Source organism: Eptatretus burgeri, chromosome 1, assembly GCF_056783735.1.
Source record: "Eptatretus burgeri isolate ZD-2024b chromosome 1, Ebu_testis_v1, whole genome shotgun sequence".
Classification (NCBI taxonomy): domain Eukaryota; kingdom Metazoa; phylum Chordata; class Myxini; order Myxiniformes; family Myxinidae; genus Eptatretus; species Eptatretus burgeri.
In genome coordinates, this window is record NC_140961.1 from 147,289,625 (window position 1) to 147,305,570 (window position 15,946).

The window sequence follows — 15,946 nt, forward strand, 5'->3', positions numbered from 1 at the left end:
CATAAAACACTGGTGGTGATCGTGTCAAAAATAGCACAATTGAACAATGATGGAGATCGATACAAAAATATAGATAGACAATGGAATGTAAAAGTGCTGGGTGAAAGTACATACACTCGTGTCGTATCCTCAAGGGAGACCTCATGGCCACGTGGTAGGGATGCCTTTGTATGAATACATAATCCATGGGAAGGTGGAAAATCAAATATGTGGAGGATGTAGCCAGCCGCTACCAAATATTCGGATATCTTGCAAGAAGGATTGCATGGAAGAGAAATTGCCATGAACCCCACTGATATTAGCACAGCAAACATTTAGTGGCTTGGACTTTAGTACCCTTGGTTGTGAGACTCAGAATGCAGGTCAAGTCGAGGTTTCTTTTTATTGAATAGTCATAGTACAAGAAGATATAGATAGACAAAGAAGGAACATTAATTTAGTCATATACATGCCACTTCCAAGGCCACAAAGAGGGACATCAAGAGCACACATTAACCCACAGCAATAGCAGCGGCACCCTGATGCCCTCGGAAAAGCAATCGGAAGTAGAGGCATGGACCACCATCCATGCCTGTCCATGGAAGTACAGCTAACCCCGCATTTTGCCCCAAACAATCGATCACCCTCTAAAATCAACTACTATCGAGTTATGGGTCCTGTCCTTTTTGGTGGCAATCACCTGCTGCATGTTTTTAACCTGTCCCCTTTCGAGTTGTCAGACTCTGGTTGTCAAAACATATGGCTCATTAATGTTCATGAATATAACGATAACAAAAGCTCCTCAAACGGAACAACCAGTCACTTTCACTGAAACAACACAACAAAGGAAGATTGTCTCTTCACAGTACAAAAGGGCTGGGAGCGGTTTAATAATCCACTTCAAGACACCAAATAGTGCTGTTACCTCCAATGATGTTCGATTGACAACAAGGTTAACAAATTCTACCGATCTAACTATTAGGTCAGAGTTGTCTTCCCTCTCCGAGTCAGATAACCATCCAAGGACAATGACCTCCACCCACCTGGAACATCCAGTTTTAAGGTAGCAGGAACTTGCCTGCACCCTCTGACATAGTTAGTAACAGGGTTGGCATGACAGGCCAGGCAGTAAGATTTGGATACGAGAGGCATTTTGAGGCACTGTGCTATATTTGGGCCATTTCAGAGGAGATGGAGATGCTCAATCAACCAACTCAATCCCAGCCACATTCCATAACCCACTTTGACCCCAAATTATATTGGCAGCAATGATTGACACCACAATTTTGCTCATCATTCGAATAATCTCACTGGCCTTTAGTTGAGAGCATCTGTTTGTACACTTTTCTTTAAATGGTGGTGATGCTGGTTGAATTGCAGGTAGAGACTTTGATGAAAAAGACACTGGTTGGAGAGTTGGCCATCAGATTTGCAATACTATATTGGTTATTTTTGGCTTGCCTGAGGAATGACAAACAGGTATGACCTTTACAGTTTGGCCTAAAGTTGTTCATAATTGGGTTAGCTTTTTTTTTATGTTGAAAAGGCAAGTTACATGACTGCAATGACCGAACCACATGATTTGGTTAATCAGCACTTTTGGAGTTGGACTCAAAGTACTTCTGGTTATTTGCAAGTGTTGCCCCTTTGCCATACGATTAATATTGTGACGTCCACGGGACTTGAACAGTCCCGCCAACGTAGAATGAGCCAAAACGATGGAGGCGGTTTATTTTTTTATAACCCAAAGATGGCGGTTTTAATCGCTCCACAGCAAACGGGCCGAGGAAGGTGGCACGAGTCGCTTTTCACCAAGTTAATAATGTTTATTTCACGAATGAGAACGATAATAAGACTCGGCAAGAGGAGGGATCCGGGGGCGATTCGACGGGAGGTGGTGTGGGTTCGGGCGTGGGGGAAACACAAACAATTCCAATGGATATACAAATCTCAAACCCTCTAAGGCGCCACACACACACACACACACACACACACACACACACACACACACACACACACACACACACACACACACACACACACACACACACACACACACACACACACACAACGTAGCTAGTGGTCAGGCTTGCCCGTGGTGTGGACATAACAGTCACTGGATTGGTGCTGGACGAGCTGGCGTTGCGCTCGTCAGGGGCAGGAGACACGGTCGTGCCGAGGTTCCGTCAGCCCTTCCGCGCAGAACCGCAGTTTCCAGCCTGTGAGCTCCAACCAGCCACCGTGGTGCTGTTCCTGGTGGTGTCGACCTCCTGGTGTAGGCCCAAGTCCGCTCACAGCCGCCAGGGAGCCAGTCTGACGCCAAGATGCGAGCAGGAGAAGGAGGCAGGTCCGCCCGCCGTTCGGTCCCGGACTCCGAGCCAGCAGAACTCCAGAGTCAACCGAGGTGAGGCACGAGGCACAGCAAGGCCCCGAGACACGAAGAATCGAGGAACAAACCAGCGCAATGAGAGAGCACGCTCAGAGACCAACAGCTTCGACCAGACGCTTCCTTTTTATCATTTTCTTCTTCTTCTTCTTCTTCTTCTTCTTCTTCTTCTTCTTCTTCTTCTTCTTCTTCTTCTTCTTCTTCTTCTTCTTCTTCTTCTTCTTCTTCTTCTTCTTCTTCTTCTTCTTCTTCCGAACAGAACCTTTTTATACTCGAGTCCTCGTCACTTCCAATCGAGCCCTTTTATTGGCCCTCCGCCGTCGCCTTCCGCCAATCGTGATCAAGGGGCGGAGCCATCCGCAGCACTGTCCTGTTACGTCACGGCAAGCCGACAGGGAATACTAAAAGGGGATACGCATAAACACTTACCATAAACCGTCTCCCTATCTAATTACGTGACAATTATCATTTCCCCCTTAAAGAAATGGACATTTACGAGACAACTTATCACCACTGAATTGCTACTTATTACATCGAGATCCTGGTACAACTCGAACAGCATGGCATACCTAATTAAACATCCTAATTACTCTTCGAATGCATACCCCCACCCCCTCAGACGTAACAGTATGTTGCCATTTTTTTCCCTCCCCAACATACTCTTCCATGAGGTGAGATTTTGAATATAAAAACATTAAATAAAAAATTTTATATCCCCAACTGGGACAGACCCTCATCTCCCGATGGATGGAGGTTGTAATTGGTGTGTAATCGGTGATAAAATATATTTTCAGTTTCATTCAATGTAAACGTAGGGGCCTGTGGGGGCTCAAAGGCCTGATAACATGATTGTATTCACACAGTGAAAACTATGTCAGATGAGCAGGTTCTGAATTGAAAAAAAAAACGTTCCATTAGTTTTTGTCCAGTGAAAGCACCCTTAACTATTTTAGACCCTAAAGGGGTGTAAAAAGGGTCAAAGGATCTAAAGTGGTCTGAAGGGTCGAAGAGGGGTAAAGGGTGTATGTGTCTAAAGGGGTATAAAGTGTTGAAATGGTCTTTAAAAAACGAAAGGGGTTTAAATGGGATTAACAAAGTCAAAAGGGGACTAAAAGGTCTCACTGTTGAAAGGTATTTAAATGGTGTACAGGTAGAAGGGGATCTAAAAAGGTATTTTGGGTCATGTCAGGTATGGGAGCATGTGCCTGAACAGCAAGTCACTGCGTCCAATTTACTGCAGGGGCCTCCATCTGGCCATCCCCCAGGCAGATGCCTGCCCCATCCACATCTCCTTGAGATGTGGAGCATCTGCTGCAACCAAGAGGCACGTGGCCTCCTTCACTCATGAGATGCCATCAGTGAGGGAATATGGTGAGCAGGATCAGCATCAGGAAAACGAGCCACACGTCCAAACAGCCATAGCTGACACTCACAAATACTGATTCAGATACAGGTCACAAATCTCATCTGAGTCTCTCTCAGCAACTGCTCGTTGGACAAAGTCTGACCAGCGATAGGCAATGATTCTCCAAAGAGTACTGGTACAAAAAGAGTTTTCTCTTGAGAGTGGTCAGACTCTCCATCTCAGATCCTTGGTCAGAGTCCAAGTCTCACAGCTGTCGAGCAAGACTGGTTGCACCAAGGACCTAAAGACTTGGACTTTCATCCTCCTGCAGGGGTGCCAACAGCACCACACCCCATGATGCAGTGAATCCGTGACTCCCCAGGCCTGACCCTGATGTCGATTCACCTCTTGCTCACAACATGCAGAGACAAGAATATCACTGCCAACATACATTAATCTTTTGGTGACCTCAACATCCTCACCACAAACAGGTACAGGCAGGATAGCAGCATCCAAGCTGTCAGTGAAAGGCTAGATCTTAGTTTTGACTCAGGAAACCCATCATCCCAGCGGCTCCAACTCCTCATTCAGTACCGCAAGGACCTCCAAAAGGACATCCAGCATCTCAACAAAGATGACTGCATCATCTGCGAAATCAAGGTCAGAGATCTTGCCATTCTTAAACAATGCACCACAGCTTGATCTCAACAACATGCTCCCCAGAATCCAGTCCTTGTAAGTGTTGAAAAGTTTGGGGGCAAGTATACACCCTTGATGAACTCCAGTGACAACTGGAAATATGTCTGAGATACAACCACCACACCTCACAGCACTTTCAGTACCAGAATATCGTTCAGATATCAGATTGATCAGTTTTGGTGGCACTGCAAGAAGACCGAGAATCTTCCAGTGGGCCTTCCAATTCACTGAATTAAACACTTGGTGGAGGTCAACATAGGCTGTGAGCAGCCCTTTCCAAAACACTCATCTGCATTTGGTGAGGACTCTATGAACAAGAATACGATCAAGCACTCACCTGTTTGGTGGAAATCCCAACTGCTCTGGGTGCTGGTGCTCATACAGATGGTGGAGAACCATATCACACATTATCCGAGCAAAGACCTTGCCCGGTTCTGAGAGCAGCGTCACTCCTCGGTCGCTGTTGCAGTCCTGGTGATCACCTTCCCTTTCCAGAGAAGGACAATAATGCCCCTCTTCCAGTCATTTGGGATGAGGCCTGTGTTCAAAACAGGGCACATAACTGCATGCAACAACACAAGTACAGCATTTCCACCAGCCTTGAGAAGTTCAGCAGAGATGGCAGATTGCAGGAGCTTTACCCCCTTTCAACTGGTTTAACACAGGTTGTGTTTCCAAAATGGAAGCAGGTTCACATTTAAATCGAGGTTCAGAATGAGCGATAATTACATCCCTGATGTCCAACTCAATAGCTGGTGTGTCAGACTCGTACAGCCACTCAAAGTATCTGGCCCAGTGGCCACTCACTTCAGACGCCTCTGTCAAGAGCGCACCACCATCTATTCCAACTGCAGTCCACCGCTGCACAGTTTGGAGGAACACAATGCTCAAATTACTCTGGAAGCATGATGAGAATCACTTGACCACAGGTGATGATCTTCCCCTTCACAGATTCCTCACACATGAGCCTCCTCTTCCACCCTCAACACATGCGCAGTTTTATGCCAAACTCCATGAACAGCTCACCTCTGCCACTAAGCCCAGCCCTGTGACTTTGATCAATGGTATCCAGTGTCCCTTGGGGGATAACTTTTTTCTCCACATGATGTTGGGTTCCAAGAGATCCACTGGCAACATCAGGGTGGTAGTCTTGAAGAAACTCCACAACTCTTCAAGATATCTCAAAACATCCAGATCCCCCCCCCCCCCACCACCCCAATCCTCACACAGTCCATTTGCAAAAATCCTCAGCTACACACTCAAACTTGACCTTGCCAAAATACAGCCAAGGCGAGGATGGCACCATTCTCCTGGATTTAAGCTGCTCCTGGAATTAACCCAAGGAGACCACTGTGTGGTGGATGACACCTCAGCACCACCCGACACACACTACCGCATTCAAACCTGGGAAGGACACCCTGTGTTTTTCTTCCTGCCATCAAAGAGTGGGTTCCACAAGTCTTTGCCCCAATCCCTTCACCTGGGGAACTGCCCTGTGAAGGGCAGTTGCACATGAGGTACGCCCATCGAGTGGGTTTTCCATTTTCTTTGCATTTTTAGTGTGTTTTGCAGAGTTACTTGTTTTTATGGTGAAAACCTTGCCACCAACCTTTATGGTACAAAACTTGCTACTTACAAACCTTGCCACCAACCTCCTAGGAAATGTTACCCACTGCAGGACAACATTCACAGATGCAGTTGGGCACCAGCAATCGATGGACGCTGGCTCTCAAGGAGCTCCTACTCCCTTTGACAGGTGTTATATTTAGTCTGGCTGGGTGTCCATTTCCATACACCCTCCTCTCCAGGATGACCTAGTTTGCGGAGCTGGTTTAGTCACCACCTTTAGTCACCACCACTCGACCATGAACAGGTTAGTACAAGTTCTACTTGATATCCTTAGCAAGTTACGGAGCTGATCTGGCCTGACCTGACATTTTGGGTTGGGTGCCACCGTATCAGCCAGGCTGCTCTGTACCGTCCAGCCTGGCACATTGAAGAATACCGGTCCTCAAGTGATCCTTCAACCCAAGCATCCGAGTTGCCGGATTACAAGCGCATGCTACAACACCAGGCGTTTATCCATTTTTTTTTGGTGGGGGGGGGGTATTTAGAGAGAGTGAAAGGGGAGAGGAAATGGGGGAGAGGAAATTGGGGAGAGGACATTTGGGGATAGGAAAGGGGTTGGAGAAGGAGAGTGAGAGGGTTCAGAGAAAGTGGGGGAGAAGGGTGGGAGAGAAGGAGAGGGGAGGGAGATAGATATAGAGATAGAGATAGAGATAGAGAGAGATATGGTTGGGAAGGAGTGGGTGAGAGAGGAAGAGGGGAAAAAGTGGAAGAGGGGGAAGAAAGGGGAGTGGGGAGAGATTGGGGGAGATAGAAAGGGAAAGGGAGAGTGAGGAGTGGGGAGAGTGAGTATGTGGAGAGGGGAGGTGGAAAGGAGAGGGGGAGATTCTGGCAGATGTGGCAGCTAGTTTAATGTCCACTGTAGAGACAGTACACACATTGATGAATCACCCTGCCTGCAAAACACTGGGATGACGGTTGATAGTTGACTCAGGATTCAACTGTAGGTTTGACAGCTGAGAATGAGCATATGTACCTCTCGGCTATTCTGCCGTGATGTGGTGATTTATTGCTTTGTAACAACTGAAAACATTTTTTACTCATTGGAATCATCTTATTCATTTTGCCTTCCCAACTCCAGAGATGTCCTCATGGAGAAACGAGTCATGGTATCACCATCAAGTTTGTAGAGATCGAAGCATGAAGAGATCAAAGCTTGAAGAGCAATCACCAAGTGTCTTAAGCACTAAACCAATCACTCCACCGAAACGGTTGAAGTAAACTTAAAAATGAAACGTTTAATTTTTTTTCATATGCATCTATCGACGTCAAAGTGACGGGTCATGTAATGATATCATATCCAAGGCCATCTCCACTCATGGCTCGCAGAGTTCCTCTCCTGTCGCAGACAACGTGTGACTCTAAATGGAGGTCTCTCATCCCCTCTTCCTGTCCAGGCTGGAGTTCTTCAAGGCAGCGTTCTGTGCCCTGTTCTTTTTCTGGTCTTAATCAATGATCTCCCTAACTCAATAGAAAATCCTCTTTATCTCTTTGTTGATGACTCCACTCTCTGTCATACGATCTATCATTCCTCAGACCATCAAGCATCAGCTTCTTCGCTCACTGCAGATCTGGGTAAAATCACAAACTGGTCCAACACATGGAACATGGCTTCAAGCAGGACAAATCTCACACTCTCACTTTGTCTCTCCGAAAGGACCATTTCGAACCGCCCCCATCTACTTTCTCAACAATCCTCTGGAAGAAGTCCTTTCTTTCAAGCTTCTGAGTCTCTCTATCTGCCATGATGCCGCATTTACAACCTGGCCTCCAAAGCCAGTCGCCAACTGGGAATCCTCTATTGTGCAAAGTCCTCCCTCGGCTGACCTGAGCTCCTGACCACATGCAAAGCTTTCGTCCACAGCCTGATGGAGAAATGCTCTCCACTCTGGGCTGGTGCTCCTGGCTTTCCGATTTCTCACTTCAAGCTGTGGAAACTAAGTCATTTTGGATCATTGGTATCTCCCGTGGTGAGGCTGAGTCTTTGGGCCTCTCACTCCATCACCGCAGGTCAGTGGTCTTTCTGTCTTCTACTGTCTCCACTCTGTTGTTGCCCCTCCCCCCTTCTTTGACTGCGATATGTCCTCCCTCCCCCCTATATTTCCGAAGGGTTCTCAAGGTCCGCCAGCAACCCCCTTCTGGTAAAACTACCTAAATTCTTAATCCCTTCTCACCTTCAATCTTTTATTTCTCTTTTTTCCGCCTTTGGAATAAACTTCCACACTCTCTTCAATCCCATTCTTCCCTACAGGCCTTCAAAACATCTGTTCACCACCACCTGTTCTCTTTCCCCATCCATATCCTCAATCATTTCTTCCCTGTTAATCCACCCCAAACCCACCTCCTTCAAATTTCCTTCCTGAAAGTCCCTGGTATGTCCATCTTGTACACCCCGTGTACGCTGTCTCATTCCAATCCCTTCCACAGATTTCCTAATATCTCTGTTCACCAATCTTTTGTCCTTCCCTCTCCCGCCCCTCTTGTCTCATGCCCCCTTTGCTGTACGTTGTGTGTTAGCTCTCATACAAGCCTTGACAATGTATACAAAAAATTATAAAAAATAAATAAATAAATTATGAATATGAGTTGATTTCAGACAACATCTGATATTGTCAAGTGAAAGAGTGAGAAAACACATACAACAACAATTGAACTTGTTGCATTTCTTTGAAAAAATGTTTCTTCCAACACACTCCAGCTTGATTTTGAAGATATAAAAAAATAACAAATATGATAAAAGGTCCCACAATCTATTTATTACTTTTCATCAAGACCATGTAGCATTTTGGTAACATGATACATCCCAACAGTCCAAAAGATGTGACAATAATAGCAAATATTTTTGTTATGACATTGAATGTTCCTTCTGTGCTGTTGTAAGCTGGAACAAAGGCCAGGCACACGAGGAGGCAAACAGTCATGCTGAAAGTAATGAACTTCGGTTCCTTATGTACAAAATCCAACTTCAGTGCCTTGAAAGCAAGAGCGTAGCAGGAAATGGCAAGAAAAACGAGATATGAAAGTGAACCGACTGGCCACGCCGTTGATGTCCCTCCACATTCCAACGTTACCACATTGGGACGGATCTCTGTGTTACGTACGAGCCTTGGCTTCCCAACAAAAGCCCACAGAAGGCAAAATGTGATTTGTGGTATCAGGCAAAGTATCACCACGAACTTTTCATTGAGTAACTTAAACTTGGACAATGTGCCAACTGTGGAGGCAGGAAGATAAATCATATTAAACACATGAACGTGTGCAGATATCACAGAATTGCGAAAACAACAAAAGCATCCACTCAAAGAGATAGATTATATGAAAACAATGAATGAGAGATGATTGGTCTGATGACATAGAATTTTAAGTGAATGCCAGCAAGGTACATCTATAATCCTACTGTTAATTTGCAATTGTTCAATGGCTTTGACAGCAATACAATTTTTTTTATTAAGGATCCCAGGCATCATATCAATAAGCTACATTTATCGAACAAAAAGTTTCAAGTGGAGCTGAAAGCTTCAATTTTCACTCTTGCACTTCGTTGGAAATTTCTGAGTGTACATGCAAAGTTTCAGGCTGCTACGTCTCACGGTTTTGGAGTTATGGAGAAAACACACACACTGACACACACACACACACACACACACACACACACACACACACTTATTAGTATAAGAAAGCTGCAACCACAGCACTGCATTTTCTTTGAGGTTATTGTCATCCCGACAATTTTTGGTCTGTGCATTGAAAGTGACAGTCAAATAATCCACCTGAGTCACAAGTGTTGCTTCCAGTGAAAGGTAACTTGATATCCTCTTGGAAATATCCTTTGTTACCAAGCTGGTGACATCATCTAATGGAGAAATGGAATACATACAGAATATGCTAATAACGTGGATTTACGGCATTTTCTCCATTACACTCAGATGTGTGTTTCCTGACGAAGGTAAAGGAATACTCCAGGTGATGTCTTTTGTCCAGCAGACAACTACACTCATCCATTCACATGTCCACCATTATAACAGCTTGAAATATTTTGCAAATTCATGATTGAACATGTCAGTTAAGGTCAGGTATGGGAGCATGCCTCAGAGCACCGCGTCGCTGTGTCCACTTTCTGCGGGTACTCCAGGAGCCTCTGTCTGGCCATCTCCCCGGCAGATGCCTTGCCCATCCCCATCTCCTTGAGATGCTGATCAACCTGCTGCAACCACGAGGCACGTGGTTGGCCCATTAGCCTCCTCCACTCAGGAGACTCCCTCACTTAGAGAATCTGGTGAGCAGGATCAGCATCAGGAAAACGAGCCACATGTCCATATAGCCGCAGCTAACACTCACGGACTATGCAGGTAACAAATCTCATTTGATCTCTCTCAGCAACCGATTGTTGGACACAACGTCCGACCAGCAATTGCCAAGGATTCTCCGAACAGACCTGGTACCAAAGAAATGAAGTCTCCATCTCAGATCCTTGGTCAGAGTCCAAGTCTCGCATCCATAGAGCAAGACTGTAAGCACCGAGGACCTGAAGACTCGCTTTCGTCCTCCCGCACAGGTACTGGCAGCGACCACCCCATTATCCAGTGAATCCATGACTCCGGAGGCCCGACCCAGACATCTATTAAACTCTGCTTCACAGCCAGCAGAGACATGAATATCACTGCCAAGGTAAGTGAATCTCTCCACGACCTCAACAGGCTCACCACAAACAGGCACAGACAGTAACAGCAGCATCCAAGATGTCATTGAAAGCCTGGATCTTATTTTTGACCAAGGAAACAAAAATCCCAGCGGCTCCGACTCCTCATTCAGCACCTGGGGGCCCTGGAAAGGATATCTAAAGTATCCGCAAAGATGACTGCATCATCTGCCAAATCAAGGTCAGAGATCTTGACATTCCCAAACGATGCACTGCAGCTTGATCTCTCCGACATCCTCCCTAGAATCCAGTCTATACAAGTGCTGAAAAGGGTGGGGGCCAGTACACACCCCTGAAAACTCCAGTATCAACTGGAAATAAGTCAGAGATGGTACCACCACATCTCACAGCACTCTCAGTACCAGAGTAGTGTTCAGACATCAGAACGATCAGTTTCGGTGGCACCCCACGAATACCTAGAATCCTGCAGAGGACATCCCGATTCACTGAATCGAATGCTTTGCAGAGATCAACAAAGGCTGCAAGCAGCCCCTGCAGAAACTCTCCTCTGCATTCGGTGAGGACTCAAAGAGCAAGGATACGGTCAATCGTTGACCTCTTTGGTGAAAAGCCTGACTGCTTTGGACGCTGGTGCTCAAGCAGATGGTGGCAACCCTATCAAGAATTATCGGAGAAAAGACCTTGCCCGTCACTGAGAGCAGCGTCACCCCTCGGTATTTGTTGCAGTCCTGGCGATCACCCTTCCCTTTCCAGAGAGGGACAACAAGGCCCCTCTTCCAGCCAGTTGGAATGATGACTGTGTTCCAGGCAGAGCACATTACTGCATGCAACGATATGAGTGCAGCATTTCCACCAGCCTTGAGAAGTTCAGTATGGATGCCACAGATCCTTGGAGCTTTCCCCATTTCAACCGGTTTGCCGCAGCCCATGATTCCACAAGCGAAGGTGGACTACAGTTGATTGGAGGGTCAGCAACAGGGATTGTAACACCGCTGACATCCAACTCGACTGCTAGTGGATCAGCCTGGTACAACCACTCAAAGTAACCGGGCCAGCGGGACTTCACTTCGGACTCCTCTGTCAAGAGCCTCCCACCCTCTGCTCTAAATGCATTACACTGAGGGATGGGCTTGGATGAACGCAATGCGCGAATTCCCATGTAAGCAGGACGAGAATCACCTGACCACAGGTGATGCTCTACCCACTCAGATTCCTCACACACAGGCATCTTTGTCCACACTTAGAGCACGTACAGTTTTACGTCTCATCTCCCTGAATAGCTCAGCTCTGCCATTCAACCTGGCCCTGTGACTCTGGTCAATGGTATCCAGTGTCCCTTGAGAGACAAAATTATTCTTTGCCCGACGATGAGTTCCAAGAGATCCACCGGCAACATCAAGGAACGTGGTCTTGAAGGCACGCCACAACTGTTCAGGACCTCCCAAAGCACCCAGACCGCCCAAATCTATACTCAGCTTGTTCGCAAACTCTCCAGTTTCCCTCTCATCCTTGAGATTGCCAACATCCAGCCGAGGTGGAGATGGTACCATTCTCCTGGATTTAAGGTGCAACTTCAGAGTTGCTACAACAAGCCGGTGGTCACTATTGATGAACTGCGCACTCTGTTAGACCCTGCAGTTCTGGATCATCCTACAGTGACCATCAACGAGGACATGGTCAATCTCCTTTGCTGCACCACCAGCGTTGGAATACCAAGTCCAGCAATGAGCTTGTGGGCACGGAAACCATTAACCGGCCACCCTAAGTCCATGACTTCTTGCAAAGAAAAGGAACTTAGTGCTATTCTGGTTCATAGTTCCTGACACATGGAGACCAACACATGTCTAATAACCATCCATATCAGTTCCAGTCGATGCATTGAAATCCTCCAAGAGTCGAAGTGTATCTCTTCTGGGGCACTGATCAACCACAGACTCGAGCGTGAAGTAGAATGCATCCTTCACGGTGAGATCACTCGCCTCAGTCGGAGCATAAACAGACCAGGGAAATGACACCTAAGGAGTGATTAATCCTTAATCTCATAATACTCTCGCTGACAGGTGTTACCTCAATTATCATTGGGGTCAGCTTATTAGACACAGCTACAGCAACTCCTTGGGAATGGTAACCATCAGAGCGATCAGACCAATAGTAGGTGTAACCACCCATCATGATCTCACCGCAATCCAATCTCCGAACCTCAGAGAGAGCTGCAATGCTAATCTCCAAACGCTTGAGCTCAGAGGATAACAGTCAGGTGATCATCCTCTCTTTGGGATAGGACATTCCAGGCACCCACCCGAAGGGTCCGCCTCAGGTTAACCCAAGGAGACCGCTGTCTGGTGGACGACACCTCATCACCACTCCGACACACTCTCCTTCAATTTGACCCGGGAATGTTAACCCTTGGTTTCCCTCCTATCATCAAAAATTGGGGGTCCCGAAGGCTTTGCCCCAATCCTGTCATCCGGTGAGCTGCCCTGCGAAGGGAAGCTGCACAGGAGGTACTTCCACAGTGTGGGTTTTCAGATTTCTTCACGTTTTTGTGTTTTGTGGAATGAAGGGTTTTATGGTGGTTGGAGTGCAAATCCTGCCCCCAATCTCCTAATAAGTATTAACCCAACTACATGAGAACGTCCGCAGACACAGTTGGGCATGAGGTATGGATGGCCGTTGGCTCACAAGGATCTCCTCCGCCCTCCGACAGGTTTTGTTTTTAATCCTGCTGGGTATCCATATCCAAACTCCCTCCTCACCGAAATTTCTGGTGGGGGAGACGGTTTAGTCGCCGCCAACACGACCATGGAACAGGTTAGTACAGGTTTACATGATAACTGCAGCAAGTCACTGATCGAATCGGGCCTGACCTGACTGAGCCATTGAACAAATCATTGAGATTTTTTTCAACAAATCCAACAAAATTAGTAAATTTCTCACCTGAAGGTGTTTGAAGTTTCCATGCCATGATCAATACACAAGAAAGAGCAAATGTGAGACACACACAAACAAGTGGATCACGTATCCAGCATTTCTCATCATCTGGAGCTCCAATGGATATCAAAGAGCTCAAAAGAGAGACCATGATGGCCAAGAGGAAAAGCACAATGACACGTCCCTCAGCGTCCTTCATCACAGGTGAGTCTCTACCATGAAACAGGATAATTCCAACAATCACTATAATCACAATGCCCAGTGAAGTGAAGCTCACAATAACCAAGGCTGCAGGGTTCGTGAACGCAAGGAAATCTTCAGGCATGGGCACGCAGCCATTTCCATTTTCATTGGACCAATAGTAAGTGGAACATCGGAAGCATTCTGGGGAATCTATTCAAATATAACAGAAAACGTTGGACAATTTGCAATTAAGGTAACGATCCCACAATTATAGAGAGAAATTGTAAGAAATTATTATTTTCAAAACAAAGCAAGGTGGGATCATCATGAAAATATTGAGAATTTGGAGGGATCTTGAAAACAGATCAGAATCAAAGGAAAAGATGGAAAGACGTGGAGATTGGCATCAAGGGACAGTTTCTAAAGAAGGAAGGGAACAGAAATTTTGTATTTCTTTCTTTCAATCGAAAAAATTATATCAGCATGTGTCCAGCTGTCAGTCCCTCCATCTCCTTCATAACTCCAAAACCATGAAACGTCATGGCCCAAATCTTTGCATGTGTAGTCATGGGACTCAAAGGTGGTGCATGAATGAAAACCGGGTGTTTGGATTATTTTAAACTCCCTTTGAAGAATATTTAAGGGTTGCTCATTTCAAAAAACTAAAATAAGCCAAACAAAGATGGTGGCATGTCATCTTGGTCAGTCCTCTGTCAGCTCCCTGGAGTCAAAAGCTGCATTTTTTTTTTTTTTTGGTCTGCTCAAAAATGCTTTGTCTTGGAACAGGTCGCAACGGCTTCTCAATGATGAAGTTTGTTTTTTCTCTTTCCTCATTCATAACATCAATTGCCTGATCATCATATCTATGAATCAGTGGATACATTGCAATGCTTATCAACGACCAGACGCCAGCGTTCGTGGTTATATTTAATTTCCACGCAACATTGCATATGGAATCTCTTAATCTCGGCTGAATTACAAAAGTTATACTTTTTATTGAATTCAGCAGTGGTTCCCACTGAAAAAAAAACAGTGTTTATCTGTCAAATTCGGACATCACTTGACGTTTTGGGTGTCTTCCAGTGCAAGGTGTTTATATAAACGATCGGTGATCATGAATCGGTTGCCAAACCAGCCAATCCTTATCAACCATTTTCTTGGAGTTCTTGCTTGAGTGCTTAAGCCAATTGGTGAGTGCTCTACAATATTTATACTGTCACTGAATTTATCGATTGACTTGAACCAAGTTCCGGGCCTATTCGCCTGCATTTGGTGTTTGGTGCCTCGAGCGATGAGTCGGGCGATGGTTCCTTAATTGAAAAAGTGCAATTTTATTTTACAACATGTTTCCCCTTTTTGTACGATCTTCTTTCATTATATGATCCAGAGCATCTGCAGAGATAGATACTGTTGTGGGCCGGGGGTCGGTGGCGAGAATGACCACGAGGTGGGGGAGGTTTGCGTTGTCTCCCACCAAACTCCCCAGAATTGTAGGCCGTCGCTCGGTTAACTCCGCGAGTCGGCGGGTCCTTTAACCGACCGTGGTCGCCAATATTTCAACCACGTAGCGTAGGGTCTATTTGTCAATAACCAATTTACCAAATTAACTAGGAGATTTCGACTACCGGGAAACCACGCCTTCGGCACGTCTTGCTCGAACCGGGTCACTTTACCGACTGCAGTAGAGTTCAAACTAACGACTACCAACTCCGGTTCGGGTGCAGCCGAGCGGAAACCGCCAAAGCCATGCCGGCTGGAATAAACGGATTATCGGGTATAAAAACCCGGCGAAACTCAGATCCGAACAATGCTGGACCAATGCAAGAAAGGATGGAAATGAACTGGGAACATTTCTAACAAGTTTTATTTACAGTAAATGAAGACACAAAGCAAGACTTAACGTGAATATGTAAGAAGTATTTACAATGATCCAAAAACACTTATTCAGTTCTACTTAAAGACGGGCCCACATGCAGACACACACACACACACACAAATGAAAAGAAACCCAGTCTTTATTGGACCCTCACAGCCGTGGAGAGAGACAAGCTGGGGGCCAGAGTTTGGTGGTGTACTTGACCGTCGGAGGAAGGGCATGCTCCGCGATGCGGCACCTGACAATGGTCGCTGGTTTGGT

At 46.1% G+C, this 15,946-nt stretch overlaps 1 protein-coding gene across 2 annotated transcripts in view; it reads right to left on the reverse strand.

Moving 5' to 3' along the window:
* Positions 1-8,784: 8,784 nt before the first annotated feature.
* Positions 8,785-15,946, reverse strand: part of LOC147035714 (extracellular calcium-sensing receptor-like) — a 71,513-nt gene continuing 64,351 nt past the window's right edge. Inside the window, exons 8-9 of one of the 2 annotated variants that reach the window (XM_085898207.1) lie at positions 13,633-14,019; positions 8,785-9,249 (exon numbers count right to left, since the gene is read on the reverse strand). In XM_085898207.1, the coding sequence (XP_085754333.1) occupies positions 8,786-9,249; positions 13,633-14,019 (851 nt within the window). In that variant the 3' untranslated portion in view covers position 8,785. The remainder of the gene's footprint in view (positions 9,250-13,632; positions 14,020-15,946) is intronic. The other variant, XM_085898287.1, reaches the window with a different exon arrangement.